Genomic DNA, 20,143 nt, shown 5'->3' on the forward strand with positions numbered 1-20,143 from the left:
ATGAATGATCTTAGCATGATTTAACATACAGCTTCTTCTGATGTCTGCAATACAGACCTCAACATAACCAGGTTTTCATTATGTATGTGTCTTTTCTGGGCTCTCTATTCTATTTGTTGATATTCTATCTCTGTACAAATCCCACATACTTACTGGTAGTAATATCTATACTTCCTACAGCTTGATAATAAATCTTGAATTCTGATACAGCATTTCTCTCCTCCACACCCCAAACCCCACATTGTTCTTTTTTTCAGGCATATTTGTCTTATATATTTGTATCCTTTCACTGTTCCTTAAACTGAAAATACATATAGATCAGCATCCAATGCAAAATATTTTTTCTTGCAATTCAGATCTTTCTTTAAGTATTGTTTTGCTTCTTTCTAAATATTATGTTAAAATTCCTCTAGTAAGGTTTATGCAAGTATCTCCAAAGTGAACTTCCCACCATAGGTACAAGGAAGCTTTGTTTCTTGTACTCTGCACGTTTTGCTTTAGAAATTAAAGTTCCAGTCATTAGACATCAGCAGATGGCCTGTAAGGTGCAGCAGCTTCAGCTCATTTACTTCTCTGCATGTATCTTTTCACATTGTTTTCAGCTTCTAAGAACTTTTCTGGCCTCTTTTAGTAGCTTAAATATGCACTTAAAATATTTTGTATATTCACCTAACATTTTTAGGAATTTTGCACTGTAAGTGATTTTCAGCACATCCAATCTATCATATTGCCAGAAACAAAAGTCTTGCCTCAATACTAGTTGTAAAATGCTTTAATCTCATAAAAATTGTGTCTTTCCTTCAATAAATGTTTAATGAAACTGAATAAAATTTCAGGTGGGTTTCTCTGCTGCTGCTGCTGCAGTATTGCCAAATGACCCAGTACTTAATCTGGCATTGCCATCATTCATTAGTTGACTCTTAAAACTTTGTAAAAGTGTGATATATTTCAAACATACAGAAATAATATAATTATTTCTTAATACTTTGAGGACATAGATATTGATATACTGGGCCCCTTTTTTACTCTATGGTCTTATGTACTTAAGATAATATATTTTTATATTATCTTAAGTACATAAAATACATTATAATTTTTATATACTTTTAAAGTTTATACTAATACAGTGATCTTCATGCCTTTTACAAACTTGTTTTTTCCCCACTCAACCTCAAGTTTGAAAAGTTTATCTGTAATTATACTGTAAGTTCTAATGCAATTATCTCAAGTCTATCATAGAATTCTATATAAATTACATTAGTACTTTTATTCTATAATAAACTTCCATATATATTCTCTTGAGCATGTTTGAGTTGTTTTTTAATTAGATGCCTAGAATTGAAAGTGCTATATAATAGGATATACCTTGCTGTAGCTTATTAGATATACATAGTCTCTTATATTGCATTTTTATGATTACAATAATCATCATACAATATGGAATATTTAACCACCTTTTATTAATTAATTAATATTTATAATTCATGAAAAGTACTAGGTACTGTTTGAATAGGGATTAGGGTGAATATATGTTGTGCATGATACCTTGTGTATAATCTAGATCATATTAATCTATACTTTAAATTTGTTTAAAAAATCATTGATTTGGACAATTCATGGCTTTTTTTTTAACTGCAGGTATTTATGAGCCTTCATTTCTTATACTACTGCAGTGAACCAACCTTGGATGTGAAAATTGCCTTTTGTCAGGTGTGTGTTCCTTACAGGTAGAACAAGGTACAGTATATTCCCTTGTATTTCCATTTTGCCATTCTGTTTTATATAAGTTCCACATCAAAGTTATGCTTATATAATACTAAAAGTAGCTTAGGAAGTACAAGTGGATACTTTGAAGTTTATCTCTTTCTAGTTCATTTAAGTTAGAATAGGAATTAAGAGAATTCTTTCTGAGCAATTAAAAATATATTTAAGCACTGTGTAAAGTGATTTTTTATTTGATTTCTTTAAAGCTTTAAAATATTTAGTATTTCTTTCCAAATCCTTGAAATAAGACTTTAATAATTAAAATAGCTGAAACTCATATTATTCCTCCTCATTCTAAGTACTGATGCATCCCAAATGCAGTATCTTCAATACCCACCAAGAGTAAGGTTGTGCTCAGTTTGTTTTCTTATGCCTAGCTCTAATGAATAGTTGGGGGGGGGCGTAACCTAAATGACAGTGATCAATAAAGGTGTATTTGACCAACAAGGAACAGCAAGGCAGCAGCAACAGTGGTTGGTAATTTGCATGGACCAAGTGAATCTGTACCCTCCTACTCATACAAACTCAGTTCTTAAGAGCATACCCAGTGTGCAGGTATGTTTGTAGTAGGTGTGTTTAAGTAATCCTAACTTAAAGCTGCTATCATGGTGTAATTGATAGTGCTCCCTTTTACTCTCAATTATTCTAGTTCAGACAACAAATCACATGCTAACCCCCCTCACATTGTAAACAGAGACTTTACTTCAGTCTCTCTGTGATCATTACCATTGTTCCTTCTCATTGAGCTGTGTTGTAAACAGAGAATGACATGTTGTTTCTACTATTTTACCTTTCCTGATTCTAGAATCTTTCTGGGCTTATTATAGAAAGTATAGTATGGAAAAGTATAAAGACAAACAAATCATTGATTTTCTATTTTTTTTTTATACTCTATCTGAGCATAGTCAGAATTTGAGGGGAAAGTAAAATGTGTTACTTGCTATAAATCAGACTTAATGATCTGCCTCATTCCTCCACCTCTAAATGTTACAGTGCCCGAAGTCTCGGGCTTTTACACAACTTCTCTTGTCAAAACAGAACTCTGGATCCAGAGAGCTTTAGTTAGAAATTTTAGATCTACTAGTTAGTAGCAATTTATTTGTGAATGTGGATGAATTACTTAACCTCTCTGTGCTTTGATGGTAAATAGCTGAGTTCACATTACTCCTCATTTGGAAGGGCTGATGAGTCCCAAATGAAGTTATGTCCAACACCCATCTATAGTTAGGTAGTGCTTAGTTTGTTTTCAGATGCATAATTCTTATCTGTAGTTAGAATAAGGGAAAAATAACATGATCCCGATCCCAGGGTTGTTACAATAGTTTCAATGAGTTTATACCAGCAAAGCACTGATAACAGTGCTGGTACATGTGTTTGTTAAATAGATAATTAAATTTTAAATGAAATTTCATTTACTCTCCTGGTGCTCCCACTGAGTCCCAGTGCTTTAAATATTATCGGTATTTGAATACTCAAACAATTTTATCTCCAAACCAAACTTCTCCCTGAAACCAGATTCATAAACCTGGTTCTGAATTTCCAAATAGATGTCAAATAGGCATATCAAACTATCTATATTTCAAATGAACCTCTGATATTTCTTCCAGAATTGCTCTCTTCAGTATCTTCTCCCATTCAGCAAATGCTAACTCCATCTTTTCAGGGAGTCTTTTTTGACTATCCTATTTAAAATTGTCCCTTCCTACCCCACACTGCCTATGCAACTTTCCTGCCTTTCTTTTTTCCCCTCCATAACACCTTTCAGCATCTGACATACTTGTTGCTGGTGTGAAATGTTGCTTCTCTTTATCTGCCAATTCTGGACTTGAGAAGAAGTTTTCTTCAGGGGTTTGCTGGAGCCAACAGGCTCAAAAGAAATGAATGTGCATATCTGCTCCCAACTCAGAGTTGGTATGGTAGCTCAAAAGCTGTCATAACAGGAGTTTTTACTTTTCAGGAAGGAGCAAATACAACTCTCCTTCCTACCCTTTCCTCTCCCCAGCCAGTTGTCAACATTTACCAGGATATCATCAGAATTTTGTCTCTTGTTTACTGCTGGACTACAGCACTAATAGGCTAGGCTCTAACTAATTATATGCTGAATGAAAGAATACATGTTTTCTTTATGTCAATAGCCACAACTATGATCTGCTGTAATGGAAAATGATCAAGTCTGAATTTCTGGGTTGCATGTTTTGGCCTTACCACTTGCAAGCTATATGACTATGAGCTATTTCCTTAGCCTTTATGATCCTCACCATTTACTACGGACATTAATATTTAAACAAAACAAAACAACAATAATAAAACAGCCAACCAAAACTAAATTCATTTAAATTAATTTTTACATATTTTAAACCTCAAAATTATAAGTTAAAATATTTTAAAATTTCAGCCATTAGAAAAAATCTAAACTGGCTTTGTGTGGGTGGAAGTTATTTTTCAAGTCAACCCCTAGCATTTGAGTACCGATGCAGAATGTATATTTCAAGTAAGAGTCCTTTTAAAGAAAAGGAAAAAAGAAAAGTGAAGCATGAACTTTTTTATTGCCTTTGAAATTTTTTGAATACATTCAGATTATATAACATTTAAAAAACTGGAAATATGATAGCAAGCAGGATGCTTTCAGTTGTGACTCCAGAGCATCTTATTTTCTTTCCATGAAGAATTTTTATTTTGATAGTAGTTTTTCCTGTAGCTCAATGCCTCATTTACTGCTTTAGTAATATAAAGAAAATAGTGTATTTAATGTCAAAGGCAGAATTATTGTTGGGGGGGTGCCCTTTCAAAGTTTTTTTTTTGAAACTTATTTCACAGGGCATTCCACAGGTACTTTATATGCTATGGTGTTTAAGTTGATCATCAGTCAGGCTAGGCTGCTCCTTAACTTTTGTTCCACAGACAGTATTCAAAGACCTTCAGTAACTTGTTAAAAATTGGTAATCAAATGTGTCCAGAATCAAGGTCTCTTGATTCTTAGTCTGGGGCTTTTTTTCATTATGTTTTATTTCCACTTTTTTCACTGTTATCCCTAGGAATCCATAAGGGTTTTAGTTAGCTTTTTCACTGCCGACACTAAAGGACCTGACAATAATAATGTTAGAAGAGAAAAAGTTTACTGAGGGGCTCAAGATTACAGAGTTCTCAATCCCTAGACAGCAGGCAGGACATCATGGTGGAAAAGTGTGGCAGAGGGAACCAACTCACATGATGATCAGAAAACAGACTTCACTCTCCAGATACAAAATATATACTCCATATCCACGCCTCCAGTGACCACTTCCTCCAGCTGCACCCCACCTGCCTCCAATTACCACTCAGTTAATCCCATCGGGGATTAATTCACTTATTAGGTTAATACTGTACTCCAATCATTTCTCCTCCAAACCTTCTAGTATTGTCTAAGGTGAGCTTTTGGGGAACACCATATTAACCGTGTAATAAGAAAGATAGAAAATAAAAATTACTGTAAAGTATAAATCAACAGAAAGTATATACAGTATCTATGATTGCTTTCAGCTGAATTATTTTTTAACCTTCTTTGAAAAACGTTTTTATTAGTGCATTATGCTTATACATAACAGTGGGCTTCATTTTGACATATTTATAAATGCATAGAACATAGTCTGATCCATTTCCATCCCAATATTTTCCAGTTTCCTCTCCGTTCTTCCCTCCCTGTCATCCCTTTCCTCTACTCTATTGGTCTTAAATAAAATTTAATGTGTTGTGATATATTTATATGAGCACATAGCATAATTTGGTTAACTTCATTCCCCAGTTCTTCCCCTCTCTCCCCCCTTGATCACCTACCTCCACTCTACTGATCTCCCTTCAATTTTCATTAGATCCCCTTGTTTTATTGTTTTTTCTCTTTAGCTTTAATTTTAATTGAATTATTTGAAGTACGTGGGATTTATTAACATCTTAGTTACTTTTTATTAATTTCATTGTTTTTATTATTTTAAAAACCCAACCAAGTAGGTTTCGAAGAATATGATTTCTCATTATAATGAAGGAATAAATTTTTCTTTGTACTGTTAGACAAAAAAAAGAATAATCTCTGTAAAATGTATGAATCCTTTTCCAAAAGATAACCTAATTTCAAGTGCAAAATTTCTTGATCTTCTTGAGAAATAGGTAAGCTGCCTTAGCCTTCTTTTCTCCATTGAACAGAAATAGAGATACACATTTCACTCTGAATTTAAAAGAAAATCTGTGAATAGTGTTATTTCTGGAAACTCTGCTGTAATGAACAGATGAGTCAGGGTTTTAATCAGAGAATACATTTACAGAAAGATAATGTGTGTTGGAGACTCCATACACACCCACTGGCGTCTGCAGCATTTATTACATCCTGTGTCTGTTAGAATTAGCTTTGCCGTTTTGTGTTTGTCCCCTTAATGCTACTCTCCTGCTGGTAGGACTAGGGCATGTTCATCTTTCACTTTAATCCAATAAATATTCAATAAATAATTTTTGAATGAAAGAGTAGAAATGAAACAGTAAAAAAACAACATCACTTCCCAACTAGCAATATGTTTGCTTGCCTTTCAAAATCAAATCAATTTCTCAACATCTTCGCATCTTACAAGTATATTTTCATAGATTTAATCATGTACTGGTTATTGTGCTAAGCATAAATCACTATTAACCTAATATTTATCTAACAGTTATTGTCTCAATGTTTACTGATGCTTGAATTACTTATGAATAAGTTAAAAAAAAGAGAAAGCCTGAGACACAGAAGGTTCAAATTAATAAATCAACAACTCACATGTTTAAGTAGCACTAGAAATAAAAGGGACTGAGCTAAGACTGGCCTTCCTTTTGACTATGACACGGAAACTTCTTAAGGGTCCTTATATCTTGAATGTCAGGAGATGTCTAAGCATTGGCTGATTGATTATTGATTTCACCATTCATGAATTCAACCATATCTTGTGTGTTATGGATATGTTAATTAGCTTGATTAAATCATTCTACATTGTATACACAAAACATCATTTTGAACCCCATAAATACACAAAATTAAAATATGTCAATGACTATACAAAATAAAAAAAATTATTATGGTTTTATTTCATTAACTTTTTATAACAATGTATTATCAGAAGGAAGAATCCTATTATGTTTTATTCTGGAGCTAAAGGTCTTTAACCATTATACTAAGCCCATTATACTAATTATATATTCAAAAATTTTTATCAATACAATAGTTTTACAAATTTATGTGATACACTCTGATGTTTTGATACATGTATACATTATGTGATGATAATATTATATGGCAATAATTAGCATATCCCTCACCTCAAACATTTATCTTTTTTTTATGGTGAAACATCCTTTATGAACTTTTTTATTATCTTCTATTAGTGCATGGTGTTTTGACTGAAGTAAGAACTTAATTTAACTCAGAATCAAAAATTATGATTTAAATAGAAATAAGTCTAAGGTTATACATGGTTATACATCTCTAACACATTCCAAGAAAGGTCAAAGTGCCATAGGACATTGTTTTCTTTCTTTCTTCTTTTTGTGGTGCTGGAGATTTGCCAGGAAGGGCAAAGAAACACTTTTACATTAATGCTAAAAGTGTCTCTGACAATTAATGTTCAGAATATTGCTGGGATATGGCAAAAATATAAACCAACAACAGTCTTCATTGGGGAGTTATTATAGTCAACATTGTTCTTCATTTTTTTAAAAAAATTACCTAGTTTTTGGCATAATACCTTACAAGATAAGATAGCCAAGATTAAGCATGTTGAAATTTTCTACTGAAAACAATATCTTTCATAATAAATATAAAATATTGCTAAAAGACTTGACTAGTTAATTACATTTTATTTTATTACTTTAATGTCTGGATAATAAAAACACTGCGTGTGCATACATATTAATTTTCTTGGCTGCAAATGGTAGATTTTCTAAATAAATGCAAACTTACTTTTGAGAAAAAATACTGATCACTTTTGATTCATTGCTGTTTTTTTGGTAGTATTTTCTTCTTTCAGTCTTCAGAAATTTCAAAATAATTTGCAAATGTTTATAAGCTGCATTAGCTTTTAAGAGCCTTTTATAAAGCTGGAAACTAGTAAGCCAGGGAATTCATAAAAAGGGGATGTCTGGAATGTCCATTAAATAGTTTCATTTTAAATGATGTGTTCTGAGTATTATTAGCATCTAGGGCATTTTAAAAATACCTCTAAACCTGATTCCTGAATTATATGGGTTTTAAAAAGCAATTCTTTTGCTGTACAGGCATTTTGAATTTAAAGTAACTTGATTTGCTCAACTTATTTCATTTGATGACTGTGTGATGTTTCTAGCTCAAAAACTTTGAAAATATCCAATTAAAATTTTTACACTTCATTGGATGGCCACCAAAGGTGGAATAAAGACTTTTATACCAACATGGGGAATACAACATCAAAGGAAAAGGTGTTTGGGCAGAACAAGGCAAAGGAAAAACCTGAATAATCTGATGGATGATCTGTGAAATAAATGACATGGTTTGTACGGTTTAGATTTTTGGACACATTGTCTGCCATTCTCCAAAATCTCACATAGATTCTTGATTTGATATAAATACAGTTTAAGGGTAGCACTAAGTTGGCTGTGGATATATTTAAACTCAATGGTGTTTTTACAAATAAATGGCTATAATTTTGAGATATAAATCTAAAATGCCTTCCATTTTAGTATTTTATATAATGTGGAAAGGCACATTTTTAATTTCAACTTTTCATTTTAATGGTTTTCTTCTCCTGTGCATTATTGAAAGAAAGGACTCTGACTCACTTCTATACTTGCTTTGATACATAATATTTAATTTTGTATTAATTTTCTAAAATCAATATTTGTGCTATGTTTTGAATGACCAGGAATAACTTATTAAACAAAGACAGGGTAAACATTATCATAAAAGCATGGCACATCTTTATAACAACAAAAAAAAATCACTGAGATTTCTATACTATCATGGTAACTGTCCACCTGTTTTCAGGGATGAATATTTTGTGTTGCTTGAAAAATTTTTTTTCTTGGTGCCACATGTAAAAATGGCTATAATACAATTTTAAGAGTAAATTTAGTGCTACATTTCTGTTTTATACTCTGGTAAGATTTTTCTAAAGACTCATTAAATAGCTATTTTGGTTAATGAATAGATTTAGTTACGTGGCTCATAATTATCTAAGAAAATCTGAAGTTCTTAAATTTTCACTTATGTAATGATGAGGTTTTCTTTATTGGTTCATTGTATGTGCTAGGTTTTTCCTAAAACACAAAATGGTCAGAATTTTCCTTCTCATTGAATGGACTTCACCTGAATATAAATGTAGTTTGATGTTATAAGTTGCTATGGTTGAGGCATGAATCAGATTAACTGAAGATATTGGTTTAATTTTCTAAATGGTTGTATTGTACTGTATCCTAGAATTATCTGTGGGTTTTAGTCCATGGTTAATCTATAATCATGCTCTGTAAGCACTAATTTATGGGTTCCACTTTAGTCTACATTATGTTCTTAAGTAATCAATTAATTTTTAATACACTATTTTAATTCTATTATCCTTCTGATAGAATGCTTTGAAAATATTAAGTGATAATTTCTGCTTTTCTGTACAAGGATTACCTGAGGTTGGGGGGCATGATGAGCAGAGGCTGCATGTTTTCAAACAGGTTAAGAAGGCCCACTTTGGTTTTGAGTCTTAAAACCATTCCAATCTTAAAGGTGTCACTCAACTCTTCTTTTGTTCATCTTTTCTAAAACTAAATGTTTATTTGGTTATACATCTCTAACATATTCCAAGAAAGGTCAAAGTGCTACAGGACATTTTTTCTATCTTTCTTCTTTTTGTGGTGCTGGGGATTAAATTCAGGGACTTGCACATGCCAGGCACTTGCTCTATCATTGAGCAATATCCCCAGCTCAAAGTATGTATTTAAAGAGATAAAAACCAGTCTTTTAGCAGGTGGAACTGCTAAGCTTTGGTATCAATTAGATTTTTTAATAATTATTCAGATGATGGAATTAAAATGATAAATAAGTCATATAGTGTTTAAAAATAATGTTCTTTATTGTGTACAATAAATCAGAGCACTAAAGTTTAAATTCTTAACTGTAACATTTAATAAATTCTAATTTTCTTTTTAAAAACCACAGATATATTTTAGAGAGAAGTCTGTAAAACACAGGTCACTTATTTTAAGCATTTTGATTCCTAAACAACTTTCTACTCTTTTAATTTTGTATTCCCACTCTAAGAAAATTTTTTAAAATTAATGACTGTTTATTAGCCTGGTCATTTTTTTGTCTTTATTATATAACATCAGGTTTTATTGCCTATTTTGCATTGCCTTTATCTTTATTATGGATAGGTTGGGAATGTGTAGACCAAAAGGTGTAGAATTTATGTGATTAATTTGTTGGCTAAATAATTGTGATATTGAAGCCAACATTCCATGTTTGATTTTCTAAAGGACTTAAGACAGCTTTTGTACTCTTAGTGCCTAGAACAATGCTTAGTACAGTGTAGGACCAAAGTAAATATTTGTTGAATAAAGCATACTGTAGTAATATTGGATAGACTCCAAATCTCAATGTCTTTTTAAAACAGTTCATTTCCTGTCATAAAAATCAAGTTCATGTTAGCAAGGACCTTCATCTGTCTGATGACTCAAAGAGCTTGTGTTTCTGCCTTTCTGTGAATCAGAATTTAAGCTCCTGCACTCTGGTGATGTGCTGGTTGAGACATCAGATGTAGGAATGAATGAGCTGTGGGGGTGCATCACTTTTAAACTGCCTTTGTAGTTAGCTGACTTCTGGTGTCTATGCATGTAGTTCATGGGCCAGTATCAATCATGTGGCCTCAATATCACTGCAAGGGAGGCTGGGAAATGCAGCGGAGCACATAGATATTCATAGAACACTGTCTGTATCACAAATTGAAACAGAAAAAAACATTTTCTTACTGGATCGTTCTCCACCTTGTTAATAATATGTAGATTTTATAGCAGTAGCACAGTGTCTTAGATTGGCACAGTGGCTTAAAAGTTTAGCCAACTTTTATAAAAAAAATTCTAAAACTGCTAATTAGTTAAATGTTGTATCACTTCTCAATAATAGTTATAGATCTAGAGTAACAATAATCTTTGAGCATCTCCTATAACCTGTACCAAGAGAGCTTTATGTAGAACTTATAAAATAGAACTTGCCCAAAGCCTCACAGTCAAGATTCTTCAAGATGCAGATAGATGAAAAGCTGAAGTTTTATCAATTGCTGAAATTCTCCATCTAGAATTTCTTACTTGTAAAATAAGAATGCTCATTCTTACATGAAATGATGTATTCGACAGCCAGTACAGTGCCTAATGTTAATTCTAGTTTGGTGCCTGGGAGGATTCAAGAAGTACTAGTTTTCTTCCTTCACACATGAAGAATATGCAGGCAGAAGCCATACTTGCTCAGTATTGGTTACTATTAAATGCTTCTTCACATAGTTAAAATAATGATTAAATCTAAATTGAGTCTCAAAGTTTTTATTGTATGATTGTTTTTTTATTTTTATTTATTTATTTTTATGTAGAATTTTTAATTTATATATGATAGCAGAATGCATTACAATTCTTATTATACATATAGAGCACAATTTTTCATATCTCTGGTTGTATGCATAGTATATTCACACCAATTCATGTCTTCATACCTGTACTTTGGATAGTAATGATCATCACATTCTACCATCATTAATTACCCCATGCCCCCTCCTTTCCCCTCCCACCCCTCTGCCCTATCTAGAGTTCATCTATTTCTCCCATGCTCCCTCTCCCTTCCCACTATGAATCAGCCTCCTTATATCAAAGAAAGCATTCAGCATTTAGTTTTTTTGGGATTGGCTAACTTTATTTAGCCTTATCTTCCCTAACTCCATCCATTTACCTGCCAATGCCATGATTTTATTCTCTTTTATTGCTGAGTAATATTCCATATGCCACATTTTTTTATCCATTCATCTATTGAAGGGCACCTAGGTTGGTGATTTTTTATAAGCCATTGATTCCATAGAGTAACTATCTCTGGGCTAATGAATATGGAAGTAAAATAGATTTCAGGATGTAATCCTCCTTAGAGAATCACACTTTAAGGAACAGTAGGGAAATGTACTCTTGACCAAATAAAATCTCAAATTGCTCCCTTTAAAACTCATCTGTAAATAATTTGACTCAGATTTAAAGTGCATTGAGGGCATACCTTTCTGCCACAACAAATGCAATGGCAAACATTGTTTCTGCTGACTCATACAACAATCATAGAGTGGCATCTTGAAGCAACTCAATCTGATGGTCATAATTTTAGAATATAGAGCAGAATATCATTTGTGTCAAAGGTAAAACCATTCTTATTGTAATGCATTCCACTGTCATATATAAAGAAAAAAGAAAAAAAGTAGAACCATAACTTTGGGCAGATAAGTTTTTAGTATGCAAATGGCAACAGCAGAAGACTATCCAGGTTGACTGGCTGATTCTCTGAAAATGCATTTTGTAGCTAATTCATCTTGAAGGTTTTATTGAGAGAGATCAATTTTTTTTTCATCCATAGCACTCTCCACATTGTATAGCACAAACAAGTGCTCAATAAATATTCAAAAATTAATGGAATCAAACTCTATATTTTGTGGGAGCTCCAAACATTCATCTTTCTGTCACCAACTCAAGATTATGTACTTCAACCCGAAATTGGTTTAATGTGTAGTTAAGTTCAAATTGTAGATTCAGACAATTGATAAATAGAACAGTTGGTAAGGAAAGACATGCTATTTGTTAATCTCTCATAATTTTCTATAAGTTCTATTTCTGTAGCTCATTCACCTCATCATTAGGAAAACATTTCATTGTTATAAATGATGTTAGCTGAACTGAGTACGTAGTTTAGTAAAAAAGAACAGAGTTGGACAAAGTTTAATTCATTTTATTTATTTATTTTTACTTTAAAATATTTTTTAGATATGGATGGACACAATATTTTTATTTATTTATGTGGTGCTGAGGATCAAACCCAGTGCCTCACACATGCTAGGCGAGTGCTCTACCACTGAGCTACAATCTCAGTCCCTTAATTCATTTTAATTAGTACCACTAACTAATAGTTCTAAGATTTTGATCCAATTAAGCAACAGTTCTGTATGCTACTTTTCTCATGTGTTATGAGCATAAACTTTAGTGTTTAACAGACTACAGAGTGTACCTGTAATAAGTAACTAATAATACTGGTTCACCTTTATTTTACCCCTTGCCTTACTGACAGTTAATATCATAGAAGTCATATGAAACATATTTCTTTGTCTTTGATTAAAATTCATTATATCTACTGACTGTTGTTTGATTCCAGACTTCATATATAAGGGATGATTGAATATATTCTTCCTGAAGTTCAGTGCTAGTGAAGTTTTATCTTTCCTATGCATTAGTATGATACATTTTATGAAATTAATGAACCAGACTTTGCCACTCACTGTGGTTTTGTGGTGGTTGTCATTATTTTTCCTTTGACTTGCTGCAAGTATATTACATTTTGTGCTCAAAGCAGTAGATATTCATAACTTGAGTCTTCTGGTAAAACTGCAATCTTTCAGCTTGCTTTATTTGACATTTGTTCTTAAAACTGGATTTAATGGGTTTATTGTGCCTATATTTTTTATGGTGAGTTGCACAAATCCTTTATGGAACTATATAGGATATAAATAACAAATGAATGAAAGAAGAAAATGGCTTGCTCAGGGTTTCACAGCTATTAAGCACAGAACTGATCCAGGGCCAATACTATTTTCAGCTATATCATTCAAAAGAGACCAAGAAAGCTTAACCTTAAAAGATTCTTAAACCTCAAAGTTTTCTACTAGGTAATTGACTAGCAGTAGCAGAGGATGTCATCCCCAGATGAAAATGAGGAGGGGGTGCTTCTGGAATGTAGGTTATTATATTTGAATAAAAGTGCAGCCAAGGCTTTGGAAACCTGCAGGATAAGATCACTAATGTGGGACATTTTTCTTTGCAGAATTCCATAGCCATAGGCTAGCAGCTGAATTGATGATGGGAACATATTGCATAATGCTCTTTCTTACAGGTCTGTACAAACGCAGACTTTTCACAGAACAAATTACATTCAGATTTCCTTTCTGCCTACCAAAATGCCAGCAGCAATAGTCTTTTAATTTAGTTTGAAAATTTATTATTTTTTTTGGCTGATGGAAGATAGGTAGGAAATGAGTTTGCTTGGAATTTTTGCAAAAAAAATTCGATTACATCCCCAAAGAAATAATTGTAGTCATTTAAATATTTAAATATAAAGTTAATATTAAATAGAATACATTTAAAGTAATTTAAATCAATGAAATATTGATCTTAAAAAGTTGCCATGGTAGTGGTTTATAATTTTCTAACCTATAATATTTCTCCTTTATAATTAACTCTTAACATATTAATTTTATTTTCTAGAAAGATAGTTTCCATTTTGATAAACATTTATAAATACCCATAGGTTGCATAATTTTCCCCAAATATTTTTGTGTAAATTGAAAATAAATTGATAAGGAAAAGATTATTTTCATGAGCTCACAGAAATAACATTGATCAGGTAGTGAATTATACCTACAAGATGGAAAAACACATCACTGGGAACATGGGATCTGGGCTGCAAAGGAGAAACTGACATCACGGGGAGTCATTCATTGTTTTCAACTTCCACAGCCTTTGCTTGCTTGCTGATCTGTGTTGCTTCCAGGTCTTGCCTCTCCCATTCCTCCTCTTTGATAACATCTCCTATATACTCTTCTCTAAGATGGTAGTTTTCAAGATATGGCCCAAATTCTTGGTCCTTATCTTAGTCCTATTGAATCAGAAACTTTGCAGAAAAACTCAGAAATCTGTTTTATAAGCTTTCCTCCTGCCCAGCTAGTTCTGTTCCATGTTACAATTTCAGAATCTCTGCCCTAAGCTGTTGGCTAATCATGTCTTCTTAGCATGGAGTTTTGATTGTTCACCTAAATCACCCCAGCTATCTTGAGTCCTATGGCTTGAACTCAGGAAAAACTGCAACATAACTGGAGACATATCATAGAAGTCATATGACTTCTAGCATTCATTATTTTTAGCATTTATTTATTTCTAGCATTCATAATATTTTTCCAGGGTGTCCTTAAAGCATTTTTCATAGGCAAATTTTGTAGATAAAATTTTGTATTTGAACATTACAGTTATGATAAAGACAACTGCATAGAAGACGAAGAATAAAGTATACCCTATTAATATGTTCAAATTTTTCAAAACTCAATTTAATTATGAGCTTGGGGCACAGATGGGATCTGGGGGAAGCTCTTCAACACAACACACTTGCCATCAAAGATTTGGCTATGACATCAGTCCAAGAAAATTCCCAGTACTATTATCTTCAGTCTTACCACATATAATTAAAATAGACTTTACTAATGTATTAAGATACTTTTCAAGAATGTACCTCTAACTTCTAGATTCTAGATTTACCTAAGTTTAATTAATTTGTGTGTGTGTATATATGTACTTGTGTGTATTTATAAAACTTAAAATAATGATTCCAATACCATGTGAGATATTATACACTCTGGGATTTTTACTTTTATTTTGTTTTAAAAAATGTATCAGGGAATTGGGCATTTCATTTAAATAATTTTCTTGTTTCTTTTTTGAGTAGAAACTTTTGTATTGCTAAAATTTGTGATAAATGTATTGCTAAAACGTTCTGAAATACATTTTTTGCTGGTTATGAGGATTGAAACTAGCATCCTGCATGGTAGGCAAGTGATCTACCACTGAACTATACTCTCAGTTATGTAATTTCTTTAATCACAGACCCAAAGGACAATCAAGTCCACATATAAAATTTTCCCATTAAATGAAAAATCCTATTTTAGCTATTTATTAGAAAAAAATTCCTGGATACATCTTAGGTATATGAACAATTGTTGAGATAAAATGATTCACTGTGTCATCATGTACTCAATCTTTGACTTGTCTGAATAAAGACACTTTGTCAATCCTTGGTCTGGGCAGTTGAAATCCTTGAACCTGAAGTTCAAGGTAATCCTTGTTCTTTCTTGGATTCTGGCTTGCAGTTTGTATGTATGAACAATGGAATTTAGCAGTATTTAGAGCTACTAAATATGTACCCTGGTACAGATTCAGATATAGAAATATTAATTCTGTTGTAAGTAAGTGTTGCATTCTCTACATATTTCCACAGCAGAAATATTTCCAGTATCACCTGTTTCACAGTTTTCAGGCTATACCTCCTCTTCAATGTGTGGCTCTAAAATGTATCAGAATATTTGGAACACTTATTAAAACCAATTGCTGAGCTCCACCTCCAGAATTACTGATTCCATAGGTGCAGGGTAGAGGTATTTACATTCCCAAAACGGGTATTTATATCCAAGGATGCTCGTACTGATATTCTAGGCAGAATCCATTTTGAGAATACAAAGACTCATATCCTTGAATCAGAATCACCTCGACTGCCTGGCTAGTAGAACCTGTATTTGTAGAATCTGGACCTCCAGGGTATTGTGTCCATGATTTTTAGTGGGACAGATGCCCACTCATCTGAGAAGCAGTGAGAAAGGTGGTGCAGGGATATTGTTAGTCTGAGAAAACATAAAACAAATTTCCCATCAAACAATACCAATTTTATACTAGCTATTTGGCATATATAAGTTGCTTTATACAATGTAATTGAATCATTGATAATGAATGAATGTAAGCACTTAATGGCTACTTCCTATTTATACCCAGCATCTTTTCTTTATTTTACTACAGAATATATATCATCCATATTTTCACTACTTGCTTGCTTGTCTGTCTCCATGCTTGACAGAGATCTTATCCTATTTTCATTTATCTTCAGTGCCAGATCCAGTATCTGGCACATAATGTGCATAACATCAGAATTTGTTGGGTTAAACAGTTGTAAATGTTAAATAGAATATCTGTTAGAGTAAGCTTGAAGAAATAGCATTGAACTCTCTTGATTTCTTTGAATAAGTATAAAAGTGTTAGAAGAGGAACACCAGTAGGTTGGTTCAAATGCAATATGATGACTAAGACCATAGCTAGAAAAGCTGCAACCAAGTCCCAAAGTGGAGGATGGTACCAAGATATAGCATTAAGACAGGAGGTGGAACATAAAGGTCGTGGTGTGTGATTAGCACATCACAATTGCAGCCTATTCAGAAAAGCCACTCTTCAACAGAGTAGGGAATACGTGGAGGAAAAGAAAAGGGATGTTTTGATGAGGCTGATATGTGGTAAGGATTTTGTGGATGACCAGAATATTAAGGACTGTAAAAATGCGTCAGGACATGACAAATGGTAAGTTAGTCACTTCTTGTATCCCACATTAAGTTTGGCAGGCAGGTGACAGCATTTGATATTCTAGGTCCAGTTGCTTTTTATCTTAGGAATGAAGTAGGATTTTAATCAGACTCATCTACTTCTGCCAACAAGTCTAGAGTAGAAATGGTCCATGGTGTGGAGAGCAGTTCCTGGTACTGGGGTTGAAATTGAGGATTGTTTAAATACTGATGTTCTTGTTTCTACTGTTGTCCACACCAATTGTATAAATTCTAAACCCTGTTGTTGTCTCCTTGAATAGGCTTGCTTTGCCCTGATTTTTAATAGTCTTTTTATATTTCCTGTTCCATGCTCCATAGACTGCCTTCCTGATCTCAGGTCTTTTGTTGTTGCATTTTTTGAATTACCCAAATTTTCAGCTTTCTGTACAAACAACATAGGTTTCTAATCTGTAGTTCACTTTATTCTTTGAGGCCTGTGTGCATTTGAACTGAATGTTGTTATCATGTCTCACCCAATCATAGCTGGTTTTATACTTTCACCTCTGCCTCACCTATATGAAGTTTTAAGATTCTCACACTGAAATTATAGATTTTACTACCCATGTTCAAATGGTCCCACTGGATTCTCCTCATTTACTTATCAGTGCTATGCTCTTTCCAAGGAGATCAGGTGAAAATTAGATAGTACTTCTATTGAAGATTTTTTATTTAGAGATGAAATGACAAAACTTTCCAAGAAAAATGATATCATGACTAACCTGGAAATTCAGAGCCTCATGAGATTTAAAATATTCTTTCAAATAATATAAGAATTAGATTTTCAGAAAAGTTAGCATATGTTAAAAACACACAAAATTCTTTGCTTGGTAGGTTTTTCAGTAAAGATTTGGCAGGACCTTCAAAAATTGTGAGATGTGTGTGAAGTTATTTACTGTGTGTGAATGTTCCACTCATTGAAGGCCAACCAGCATTTTTTGACAAGGCAAATAAATATAAGCCATATTTCCTATCATTCTAAAACATGCAACAAATCGCCCAAATGTCCCCAATGTGTTAATGCCAACTCTATAATGAGAATCAATGACTTATTCAAGTTTTCAATTGCTAGGGTTGGGCAGGACTCACAGAAAATGTGGAAGTTTAAAACCTAAACAAAATCAGTAAGAAGAAGGGGTAACTATTGTGTAGGCATTCAGTAGTGTGTACCACAGGAGACAGGTTGGTTGATAGTCTGTGAGGTTCCTTTTAGATCTATAATCCATACTATTTACTCCTAAAGTACAATATAAGAGCATGTGTGAGTAGTTAATAGTCATGGGTAATGAGTCTTTAAATTATATAAAGAGGAATAATTATCTATATAGTGACTCAAGACAAATTCTTCAATTACTGAATAGAATTGATACATGAACTTCTCTTAAAGATAAACAGAGGGCTGGGGTTGTGGCTTAGCCATAGAGCACTCGCCTAGTACTTGAGAAGCCCTGGGTTAGATCCTCAGCACCACATAAAAATAAATAAAAATAAAAGGTATTGTGTCCACCTACAACTAAAAAATAATATTTTAAAAAAAAGATAAACAGAAAATGCAATAACTGAGAAATTTAAAATCTAAACTTCCAAAAAATAAAGTGTTATGTGGTATCTTAGAATAAGGTTAATTTGAACTAACTCTTTGCTTAATGAAGGACAATGTCATTCTTGGTAGTAATGAGAACAAATGAAGTCAAGACAGTTTAATTCAAATTTACCTAATTAAAATAATTAGAGCTACACATCGGTTTGTATCTCAGTTATTTCTGAGAAAAATTTGTGGATATATTCTTTTGTTCTTTCTCAAATGACTATTATAATAGACATATTATCAGTGATCACCATCTTATTAACTTGAATCCTCAACTATCTAATATAGTCCTAGAGACCAGTAAATGTTCAATATGTGCTTGCGTCATAAATTAATCGTTTCAATGAAAGACTTTAGAAAAGAATATGTGAATTAAACCTAAGTCTATTTCATTTTAAATAGTTTTTATGTTAAAATTATTTGCATTATAAAGCTCTTTTATACCAGATAATCTTGCAGGAGCTAATACACATTTTTTTTTTCTATGTGAATTATCTGAACTAGATGACAGATGGCTAAGTATCAGTAATCATTAAAAAAACAACAGGATTTTCTGCATTTATTATCACTCTACTTATTTCCTACTCTCATGTTTTTGTTGTTCTAAAACAGGGATTTGATAAACAAGTGGATGTGTCATATATTGCCAAACATTACAACATGAGCAAAAGCAAAGTGGACAACCAATTCTACAGTGTGGAAGTGGGAGACTCAACCTTCACAGTTCTCAAGCGCTACCAGAATCTAAAGCCTATTGGCTCTGGGGCTCAGGGAATAGTTTGGTAAGTGGAATGAATTTAAGTCATGCTTTCAAAGGGAAAATGCTGTGTGTGTGTGTGCATCTACTGGATGCAAATGCACAAGTAAAACGTGAATAAATAAATAACATGACTTTACAGGGAAAATACATTCCACTGAATAAAAATAAAATTATGAGTATCATTTGTCACTCATTGCCCACATGCTAACAATTTGTACAACTTGACTTGTGACATGTTTTTTGTTTTTTGTTTTTTTTGATCACCAGAAAAAAAAAATCCATTACACAACACCATAAAGAAATCAAAAGACCCAGAGGTTTCTACTTGTTGCTAATGTATGTAGAATTTTTTATTTGTATATTTCACAGGAAGAAATGAAAAGCTGTCTCAAGATAACAGTAAATAAATCCCCCTATATTATGTGCGAGGGGTAAATGATGACTCAAATGTTCTTGTGACTTTTAAAGTTCAATGTTTAAAATTTAGCTACCTATCTAAAAAAAAAAGTTGTACTAAAAAATTTGCCTAATGTTTCCAAATGGAAAGATTCTAGGCTCCTTACAATCATTCTTTTATAACATTTTGAGTGGCTACTTGAA

At 32.6% G+C, this 20,143-nt stretch overlaps 1 protein-coding gene across 7 annotated transcripts in view; it reads left to right on the plus strand.

Annotated features, from left to right (window-relative positions):
• The window catches only part of Mapk10 (mitogen-activated protein kinase 10), a 327,469-nt gene that overhangs the window by 150,212 nt on the left and 157,114 nt on the right, over positions 1 to 20,143 (plus strand). For 4 of the 7 annotated variants that reach the window (XM_058583419.1, XM_046457641.2, XM_058583414.1 and 1 more), the window contains 2 exons: positions 1,639 to 1,710; positions 19,396 to 19,565. In XM_058583419.1, coding sequence (XP_058439402.1) covers positions 1,639 to 1,710; positions 19,396 to 19,565 — 242 coding nt within the window. Of the gene's footprint in view, positions 1 to 1,638; positions 1,738 to 19,395; positions 19,566 to 20,143 lie in introns of all 7 variants that reach the window. The other 3 variants (XM_058583416.1, XM_058583418.1, XM_058583417.1) reach the window with 2 other exon arrangements.

The sequence above is a fragment of the Marmota monax genome, unplaced genomic scaffold (genome assembly GCF_021218885.2).
Source record: "Marmota monax isolate L192 unplaced genomic scaffold, Marmota_monax_Labrador192_F-V1.1 WCK01_AAM20220418_F8-fsc00128, whole genome shotgun sequence".
Taxonomy (NCBI): Eukaryota; Metazoa; Chordata; class Mammalia; order Rodentia; family Sciuridae; genus Marmota; species Marmota monax.